Raw genomic sequence first — 10,527 nt, 5'->3', positions numbered from 1 at the left:
TGAGATGGAGTCTCGCTCTGCTGCCCAAGCTGGAGTACAGTGACATGATCTCAACTCATTGCAACCTCCACCTCCTGGGTTCAAGCGATTCTCCTGCCTCAGCCTCCTGAGTAACTGGGATTACAGGTACATGCCACTACGCCCAGCTAATTTTTTGTATTTTTAGTAGAGATGGGGTTTCACCATATTGGCCAGGATGGTCTTGATTTCCCGACCTCATGATCTGCCCGCCTCAGCCTCCAAAAGTGCTGGGATCACAGGAGTGAGCCACCGCACCCAGCCTCTCCTCCCTCCTTTCAAAGTTGCTCAGAACTCGGGCTGGGTTGTCCAAAGAGAACCCACCGCTTCTTACAGGATATTTTTTTAAGGAGAGAAAGAATCCAGCCACCTACTTTTTTCTTTTAGAGACTGCACTCCCTCTGTTGCCCAGGCTGGAGTGCAGTGGGACAATCATAGCTCACTGCAGCCTTGACCTCCCAGACTCAAGCCATCCTCCCACTTCAACCTCCTGAGTAGCTGGGACTACAGGCACGCCACATATCCAAATCATTTCTTTTTAATTTTTAATTTTTATTTTATTTATTTTTTAGATGAAGTCTCACACTGTCACCCAGGCTGGAGTGCAATGGCGCGATCTCGGCTCACTGCAACCTCCGCCTCCCAGGTTCACGCAATTCTCCTGCCTCAGCCTCCCAAGTAGCTGAGACTACAGGTGCACACCACCACGCCTGGCTAATTTTTTGCATTTATAGCAGAGACGGGGTTTCACTATGTAGGCCAGACTGGTCTCGAACTCCTGACCTCATGATCAACCCACCTCAGACTCCCCAAATGTTGGGAATTAACGGGTGTGAGCCACCGTGCCTTGCCAATTTTTTATGTTTTGAGATGGAATTTCCCTCGTTGCCCAGGCTGGAGTGCAATGGCACGATCTCAGCTCACTGTAACCTCTTCTTCCCAGGTTCAAGTGATTCTCCTGCTTCAGCCTCTCAAGTAGCTGGGATTACAGGCATGCACCACCACACTCAGTTAATTTTGTATTTTTAGTTAGTAGAGATGGGGTTTTACCATGTTAGCCAGGCTGATCTCGAACTCCTGACCTCAGGTGATCCACCCACCTCAGCCTCCCAAAGTGCTGGGATTACAGGCGTGAGCCACTGCACCCGGCCTATTTTTACTGTTGGTAGAGACAAGGTCTTGCTATGTTGCCCAGGCTGGCCTCAAACTCCTAAGTTCAAATGACCCTCCTGCCTCGGCCTTCTGAAGTGTTGGGATTACAGGAGTGAGCCACCGCACCAGCCCCCCAAACAGTCACCTACTTTTCAAACATCCGCACCAACAGAGGACAGCTTCAGACAAATCCCCAAACATCTCATCCCAAACCCCTAGCACACCCTCGCTCCTCTCACAGTCTCACACACACACATTCTCCCCTCCCTCCCCCACACACATATTCACGGCTTCTTGGACAGACAGGTACACTGGGATCTCAGATGGACTCCAGTGACCATGAGCCCCCAACAAAGGTGCCACCCCATGTGATAGGAGCATCCTTCCAGAGAAAGGGCTCAAAAGAGATCTCCTGCCTCCCAGGCGGTCCACAGCCCCAAACCTCTGAGCAGGAGGGATTTTTCCACCATCAAGCTGGTCACCTCCAATCCAAAGGTTGTTGCCCTCTCCCTCCTTCTGTCCCAGAATAAGGCAGGTTCTCACGCAAAGCCCCCAGAGCCAGAGCTTAGCGGGACTTCCCTGCCTCCCAGGGGCTCTGCATAGGGCAGTGTGCACAGTCAGTCAACAAACACTCACTAAGCATCGCTCAACTCTGAGTCAGCCCTGCTGGATGAAGACAATCCAAGACAAGCCTGACAGAGCCCCACCTCCCAATTCAAAATCCAAAGACGGGCCTCATCCAAGAGGATGGGGGGTGTGGCCGTGCAGGAAGCGGGAAGGGCGCTGCAGCAGGCAGAAGGCCTGACACCAGATACCCAGGACTGGCTGGGGCAGGCATCAGGGTGCTGTGAAAGTGACACGGCTGGCTGGGCATGGTGGCTCAGGCCCGCAATTCCAGCACTTCGGGAGGCCAAGGCAGGCAGATCACTTGAGGTCAGGAATGTGCAACCAGCCTGACCAACATGATGAAACCCCACCTCTACTAAAAAAATACAAAATGAGCTAGGCACAGTGGCAGGTGCCTGTGATCCCAGCTACTCAGGAAGCTGAGGCAGGAGGATCGCTTGAACCCAGGAGGTGGAGATTGCAGTGAGCTGAGATCACACTATTGCACTCCAGCCTGGGCAGTAACAGCAAAACTCCATCTGAGGGGAAAAAAAGAAAGAAAGAAAAGAAAGTGCCAGATGCGGTGGCTCACACCTGTCATCCCAGCACTTTGGGGGGCCGAGGCGGGCAGATCACGAGGTTAGGAGATTGAGACCATCCCAGCCAATATGGTAAAACCTGTCTCTACTAAAAATACAAAACATTAGCCAGGCATGGTGGCGCAAACTACTCGGGAGTCTGAGGCAGGAGAATCGCTTGAACCAGAGCGAGACTGTCTCAAAAAAAAAAAAAGAAAATGACACAGCTACGAGATTCAGCCAGCCAGAGGGGCCCAAGCCCCCATCCTCAGAGTACAGGGTCTGGGTGGACTCTGGGAGGGGAACAAGGAAGGGCATCTATATGGTCCTCTGTAGCCACGGTGTACACGGCCATTGGGGAGGCGGGGCTGTATGGGGGGGTGGCCTGTGCCCTACTGGGCTGTCTGGGAAAAAAGAATTGAGACAGTGGAACTAGGAGGTGGTGGTGACTGGACCCAGCCATGCCACTCACCATGGACCAAGGCCCAAGCCCTGGTAGACTCGGAAGACCAGGCCAGGGAAGGTTGGTGCCCCAAGAGATGGGCACCCAAGGTCCCAATGCAGTTGACAGAAGTAGAATCTGAGCCGGGTGCGGTGGCTCACGTCTACAATCCCAGCACTTTGGGATGCCGAGGCGGGCGGATCACTTGAGGTCAGAAGTTCGAGACCAGCCTGGCCAATACGGAGAAACTCCATCTCTACTAAAAATACAAAATTAGCCAGGCGTGGTGGCGCATGCCTGTAATCCCAGCTACTCAGGAGGCTGAGGCAGGAGAATCGCTTGAACCTGGGAGGCGGAAGTTGTGGTGAGCCAAGATCACACCACTGCACTCCAGCCTGGGCAACAAGAGCAAAACTCTGTCTCAAAAAAAATAAATAAATAAAAAGAAGAAGAAAGAACGGGAACTCTGTGGGTGACATAAGCAAGGACCCAGACCATGGGACTGGTGTGATCTCCCAGCAGGTGAGCATGGGATGCAAGCTGGGGGGATGTCCCATGAGCTAGGAGGGAGTGGACGTGGCTTCCCTTGCCCTTATCCCAGGCTGAGACCCCACACCATGCAGGCTGTGTTACAGCCTGTCCCAACCGGCAGGCGGGGATCTTGGCTCAGCAGTGGGCCACTTTCTGGACAGACGAAGTCAGGAGTTCCAACAAACACATCTCAAATGTGAACTCCTCCAAATCCCAGAAGGAACCCCAACAGCATACTAGACAAGGGACACAGGAAATTCGACAACCAGCCAAGCTTCGCAGAAATGCCCCGCCTCACTAGAAACGTACAGAAATGTACCATCCTTCCCTACTGAAATTAGCAACGTTTTTATTTTTTTAATTTTTATTGTATTTTTTCGAGACAGGGTCTCATTCTGTCATCCAGGCCTCCCTGGCAGCAACAGTTTTTTAAGAAAAATATTAAAACAGAGTTGTGGCCAGCATGGTGGCGCAACCTTGTAATCCCAGCACTTTGGGAGGCCAGAGAAGGAACACATGAGGCCAGGGGTTCAAGAGCAGCTTGGACAATACAGCAAGCCCCCAGCTCTACAACAAAAGTGAAAAAATTGGCTGGGCCCGGTGGCTCACGCCTGTAATCCTAGCACTTTGAGAGGCAGGCAGTTCACCTGAGGTCAGGAGTTCGAGACCAGACTTGCCATCATGGTAAAACCTCGTTTCTACTAAAAGTGCAAAAATGTACCAGGTGTGGTGATGCATGCCTGTAGTCCCAGCTACTCAGGAGGCTGAGGCAGGAGAATCACTTTAACCCAGGAGGCAAAGGTTGCAGTAAGCCAAAATGACACCACTGCACTCCAGCCTGGGCAATAGAGTAAGATTCTGTCTCAAAAAAAAAAAAAAAGAAGAAGAAACAAAAAAGAAAAGATCAGTCAGGTGTAGCAGCACACACCTGGGGTCCCAGCTACTTGGGAGGCTGAGGTGGGAGGAACACTTGAGCCCAGGACGTTAAGGCTCAGTAAAAGCTATGATTGCACCACCACATTCCAGCCTGGATGACAAAGTAAGACTCTGTAAAACAAAATAATAATTTAAAAACTAAAAAATAAAACAATTCTGAAGAGTCCAAAATATAATAGAGGCTCCCAAACTGCTAACAGGTGCATAAACTGTCTACCTAAGAAGTCACTCAAGTACGGAGTGTCATGACCCTAAGGATGCTGGAATCCCAGTTTCTCCCTGTTCCTTGAACACTCATTCACTCATTCATCAAACCCCTACACTGCCACACCCCAGGCTGGCTAGGTACCAAGGACACTGGAATCGGTAAGGCACTGTTGGGTCCCTTGATGACTTCAAATTGAAGGTTTCATGTTTGTCTATTCCCAAGACCGTCTATTCTTAGGAAATGACTAAAAATACCACGAAGGTGCAGTGCACAAAAAGACTGAATGCAACATTCTGAACACAAAACATCCGAGAGGGAACAAGCTCAAATGCCCACCAAGGGAATAGGAAACTGAACTATAGTACACGCTCTCAACAGAACATTTAAGGCCATTTAAAAAAATGATACTTATTAAAGACTTAACAAGAGCGATGGGAAAGGACCCACACTGTAATATACGGGAAACTGCACGGAGATCCTACATGCCCAAGATCCTACACGCACCAAGGGCTCTGCAGGTAGAAGCAAATTGCACGGTAAAATGAATTCAGGAAACGACACAGAAGTACTCAGGGTATAGGGAAAACATAACGGTTCTCCTTCTTTGTTCTCTTTTTCTGCATTTTACACATTTTTCCATGTGCACAATAGAAAAAGCGATAAACTTCCAAGAGCAGCCACAACCCACAAGTGAGAGAAAAAACAAATGGTACCTGGAAGGCAGGGAGAGGTGAGGGTGCCAGGGAAGGTGGGAAGGGAGACAGAGAAATGGAACGTCGGGGTGGGCAGGCGGGAAAGGAAGAGGCTGGGGTAGGACCCAGGACCTACCTTTGACGTCACTCAGCGACAAAGAGCGCTCCTGGTCTGCCAGTCCAGGCCCCAGCCGACCACTGCCGCCACTGTCCTTCTGCCGGGCCACGGCCACTGCAATGCCCACGGGCGGGTGTCGCACTTCTGCCTCACCCTGGGCACCAGAGCTCTCACGCCCAAAAGCCTTGGCACTCTCGGGCCTCTCGGGGTCCCGCTTCAGTTGCCGGCTGCCGCCCGCCGCAGGGCCTCCGGGGTGTGGGAGTCGGGCTTGGGCTCGGGGGGTACCTGCAGAGGTGAGCGCAGGCTCAGGTTTCATGGTGCCCAAACCTCCAAAGGGGCTCTTCTTGCCACAGCCACCAGGGCGCACGGCCACGGCCTCCCGGGCGAAGCTGCCACTGTACTTTATAAGGCTCTGCATGGCCGAGGCCTCTCCAGGCCCATGGGCTGCAGAGTGCATGTCGGCAATGGGCCGGCCGCAGGTGGCCGCTGAGCGGGGCAGCACGGCCCCGGGATCCAGGTAGGCCTTCTTGGAGGAGGCGGCGACGACCACAGCAGCCTCCTCTTCGGCGCGGCTGGCGTGGTGGTGCTGCGCGGCCAGCACGGCCATCTGAGTGGTAGCGAAGTTGCCCAGCTCGAAGGGTTTCCATTTGTGCTCAGGTCCCGCAGGCGGGGGGCGCCCGGGCTCCAGGCCGAAGAGCTTGGCGGCCTGTTGGGGCGCAGGACCGGCTGGGCCGCGGGGTACACGTTCGCAGGGCCGTGGGTCCGCCTCTGGCTTGAGCAGCTCCTTGGCAGGCAGGTAGGCGCGGGGGTCTGGTGAGGCGCGTGCAGCTCGCACCGTGGGGGCGTCTGTGGGGGGCGGCCGCTTGAGTGAGCGGATGACCGAGTTCTTCTCGCGCAGGCCCTCGGACCGGTCCAGAGGCCGTGGGGAGCCGGGGGGCGCCTGCAAGACCCCCGGCCTAACCGCCTCGCGCTCACGGGCCCGGGCATCGCGAGCCTGGGACGCGATCTGTATGGGTCCCGGGCGCTCGTCGAAGGCCTCCACAGAAGGCACGAAGGTGGGCGCCACCACGCGGTGCTCCCGGCCTGGCTCGCGGAAGACTGTGTAGACGCCAGCAGGGGTGGCCGCGGGGGGCGCAGGCGGCCCTTTGGGTGGTGCAGTCGGCGGAGGCAGCGGCGAGGGGCAGGGGCGTGGCCCGGGCAGCAGGGCCTCCGTGCGCCGCAGCCGTGTGCCCTCGTCCTGCCGAGCGGTCTCCTTGGCGCCGCCGCGGCCCGCCTCGGCCACCAGCGCGGGCAGCCCCACGTCCCCGGCGCCGTTGCACAGGGTCAGCACCGACGGCTGCAGCGCCGCGTTCTTGGTCTTAGACTCAGCCAGGAACGGTGACAGGCGCTCGGCCAGGCGCGGGGGTCCACGGTCCTGGCGGCCCTCGGCGCGCGCCTCCTGGGTCAGGTCCACCACGCCGCGCGGTCCCGCGGCCTCCTCGCCCCGTGCGCGTGGGTCCTTCTTGCCGAACAGCGGAGGCGGCTCCCCGCCGCGACCCACCCGCTCTTTGGCTGAACCGTCCCGCGACGACGAGCCTTTGGCCGGGGCACCCGAGGAGTGGCCGCTACCAGGGGTTCGGGCTGAGGGCGCGTGAGAGTGCAGGGCGCCCGGAGCCCCAGCGGTGGGCAGGTAGAAGCCGTCTGCAGAGAAGGGAACCGCAGTGAGGGAGCGCCACCTCCTACCCCTGCCTGGGTAGAGAGGGACCCTGAGAGGGGGCTGGGCCAACCCATGCCGCCTCCAGTGGTTTTTGTTTTTCGGAGATGGAGTCTTGTTCTTTCGCCCAGGCTGGAGGAGTGCAGTGTTTTGCAAACTCAGCTACTGCATCCTCCACCTCCCGGGTTCAAGCAATCCTCCTGCCTCAGCCTCCCGAGCAGCTGGGATTACAGGTGCGCACCCTCCGGCTCATTTTTTATGTTTAGTAGAGATGGGGTTTCACCATGTTGGTCAGACTGGTCTCCAACTCCTGACCTCAGGTGATCGACCCGCCTCTGCCTCCCAAAATGCTGGGATTACAGGCGTGTGCACTGTGCCCAGCACACTGTTTTCTTTTTCTTGGAAATTAAACTGTTTTGGTACAGCGAGCCCCAAGGTTTCACACCAAGGAAAGGTATCCCCTCAGGGCAAGAAGAAAGGAAATGGACAGTCCAGCCCTTGAGAATGCAGGAACCAAGTTTAAATCTACCCTTCCTGAGCCTCAGTTTCATCATCTGTAAAGGGAGAGGCTGAGGGTTTTCAGAGCTGCCCAGAAGGCCTATAGCAGGGCCCCTAAGGGGAGAGTGTGACTAGAAGGCACCCAGGGCTGTGGGTGGGCCTAGGGAGCCTTTGGGGAAGGCTTAGGAACTCGGGTCTCAGAAAAGCATCTTAGGCCACAATGGCTCACACCTGGAATCCCAGCACCTTGGGAAGCCAAGGCAGGAGGATTGCTTGAAGCCAGGAGTTTGAAACCAGCCTGGGCAACACAGCAAGACTTCAGCTATATAAAAAGTTTAAAAAGTCAGCTGGGTGTAGTGGGGCACGTCTGCATCCCAGCTACTTGGGGGGCTGAGGTAGGAGCATCATTTGGGAGTTTGAGGCTGCAGTGAGCTATGATCACACCACTGCACTCCAGCCTGAGCAACACAGTGAGACCCTGTCTCAAAAAGAAAAAAGCAAGCCTCCTGGACAGAGCTGGGGGCTGCCTGGATGCCACCAGGGGCCACAGAAGCTTCTCAAAAGGTTCCTGTGCCACCCCCCACCCCCGCCCTGGACCCCACAGTCTCACCTCCTCCTGGCCCCTGACCTTTCTGGGTATCAAAAATGCTGGGCTGACCCAGCTGGCTGAGGAGGGGGCTCCCGCTGCTGGGGGGCTCCAGGTGGTTCAGGTGGAGGTAGGATGGGTACAGCCCGCTGGGCAGGTGGGAGAAGCCTGTAAGAAAAGAGAGAAAAGCTGGACCTGGCCAATGCAGCCGCCCACCAGGAGCTTCCTTCCAGCTCCTGGAGATAAACTACTTTGGCAGCAGACCGCTGGTGCAGGGAGCCTGGAGGTTTCCAGCAGCTCCCCAGGGCAATGCATTCCCCCACTTCCCAACCCGGGGCCTCTCCCCAGGCCCACCCAGTCCCCCCAAGAAGAGGATCAGAATGGATCCAACTAGCAGGGGCCAATGACAGCCTACCAAGCATGACCGAGAGCTTTGCCACTGTCATCCTCATTTAAACCTCCAAAATAACCTAGGAGGAAGAGGGCTTCATGTCCTCGTTTTAAGGACGAGAAAACTTGAGAAGACCACTTGCCCAAGACGATACAGCAGAGGAGCCTGGCTTTGAATCCAGGTCATCTGACCCTGCAGCCAGGACTCTTGAATTCAGCCTAACACGGGCCCTTTCTCTGCTGTGTGACCTCAGGCTGGTCACTTGCCTTCTCTGAACCTAAGTGGACCCCGAATCTTCAGCGGCTCCATCTCTCAAGCAGGAGCTTCCAGGAAGGAATTCCTCCCACCAAGGATCCTCCCCCACTCCCCAAAGGCCCCCACCAGCAATGGAACTCCAGGCCTCAAACGATCCGCCTGCCTGCCTCAGCCTCCCAGGGTGCTGGGATTACAGGCATGAGCCACTTTGCCTGGCCCAGAATTTTTTAAAAATAGAAATAAACAAGGGCCAGGCACAGTGGCTCATGCCTGTAATACCAGCACTTTGGGAGGCCAAGGGATGGATCATGAGGTCAGGAGTTCAAGATCAGCCTAGCCAACATAATAAAACCCTGTCTCTATTAAAAATACAAAAAATTAGCTGGGCATGGTGGCGCGTGCCTATAATCCCAGCGACTCAGGAGGCTGAGGCAGGAGAATTGCCTGAACCCGGGAGGCGGAGGTTGCGGTGAACCGAGATCGCGCCATTGCACTCCAGCCTGGGTAACAAGAGCGAAACTCCGTCTCAAAAAAAAAAAAAAAAAAAAAATCAGCCAGGCGTGGTGGCAGGCACCTGTAATCCCAGCTACTCTGGAGGCTGAGGCAGGAGAATCGCTTGAACCCGGGAGGTGGAGGTTACAGTGAGTCAAGATCATGCCACTGCACTCCAGCCTGGGTGACAGTGCAAAACTCCATCTCAAAAAATAATAATAAACAAACAGAATCAGGGCCTTGCAGGACAAAAGAAGGAAGGGGTAGCCACCAGAGAAGTCACCTAAGAGAGCACACAGAAGCTAGGCATGGTGGCTCACATCTTTAATCCCAGTGCTCTGGGAGGCCAAAGTGGGAGGACTGCTTGAGCCCAGGAGTTTGAGACCAGCCTGGGAAACATAGCGAGACCTGATCTCTATATAAGGAAATTTTAAATAATATATATTTTTAAAGGGTACACAGAATGGCAGCCCAAGAGGCAGGCGGGTGCTAGGGTGCTGGGTAAGAGTCCTGACTACTGCCCGAGCTCAGAGTCCTATGGGATCCCAGGCCTGCTGGAGATCTCTCAGGGGTTCACGTACTCCATACCCAGTGGTCCCTGCTTAGGCCAGGGATGCAGGACCTGAAGCTGGCCCACTGGGCTGATGACTTCTACCCAGCACCGCTTTGTCAATCATGCCATGACAACACCCACAAAGAAAAACGCCACCCAATACCAGTTCTCATCCAATCATTCAAACAGCACTCCCAAGCCAGGCGCCATAGCTCACGCCTGTAATCCCAGCACTTTGGGAGGTCAACTTGGGTGGATCACTTGAGGTGAAGAGTTCAAGACCTACCTAGCCAACGTGGTGAAACCCCATCTCTACAATAAATACAAAAATTAGCCAGGCGTGGTGGCGCACGTCTGTAATCCCAGCTACTCAGGAGGCTGAGGCAGAAGAATCACTTGAACCCAGGAGGCGTAAGTTGTAGTGAGCAGAGATCGAACCACTGCACGCCAGCCTGGGTGACAGAGCGAGTCTCTCTAAAAAAAAAAATACAACCCACCAGGCACAGTGGCTCACGCCTGTAATCCCAGCACTTTGGGAGGCTGAGGCGGGAGGATCACAAGGTCAGGAGTTTGAGACCAGCCTGGCCAACACAGTGAAATCCCGTCTCTAGTAAAAATACAAAAGTTAGCTAGGCATGGTAATGGGCACCTGTAATCCCAGCTACTCAGGAGGCTGAGGCAGAATCACTTGAACCCAGAATGCGGAGGTTGCAGTGAGCCAAGATCGCGCCACTGCACTCCAGCCTGGGTGACAGAGTGAGATGCCTTTTCAAAAAAA

At 55.1% G+C, this 10,527-nt stretch overlaps 1 protein-coding gene across 7 annotated transcripts in view; it reads right to left on the bottom strand.

The window, feature by feature from the left end:
* Positions 1-10,527, bottom strand: part of TNRC18 (trinucleotide repeat containing 18) — a 115,710-nt gene that overhangs the window by 78,814 nt on the left and 26,369 nt on the right. For all 7 annotated transcript variants that reach the window (XM_037740361.1, XM_037740366.1, XM_037740364.1 and 4 more), the window contains 2 exons: positions 8,083-8,226; positions 5,300-6,961 (listed from right to left, as the gene is read on the bottom strand). In XM_037740361.1, coding sequence (XP_037596289.1) covers positions 5,300-6,961; positions 8,083-8,226 — 1,806 coding nt within the window. The remainder of the gene's footprint in view (positions 1-5,299; positions 6,962-8,082; positions 8,227-10,527) is intronic.

Source organism: Cebus imitator, unplaced genomic scaffold, assembly GCF_001604975.1.
Source record: "Cebus imitator isolate Cc_AM_T3 unplaced genomic scaffold, Cebus_imitator-1.0 Scaffold82, whole genome shotgun sequence".
NCBI classification, from domain to species: domain Eukaryota; kingdom Metazoa; phylum Chordata; class Mammalia; order Primates; family Cebidae; genus Cebus; species Cebus imitator.
This window is presented reverse-complemented; position numbering and strand designations above follow the sequence as displayed.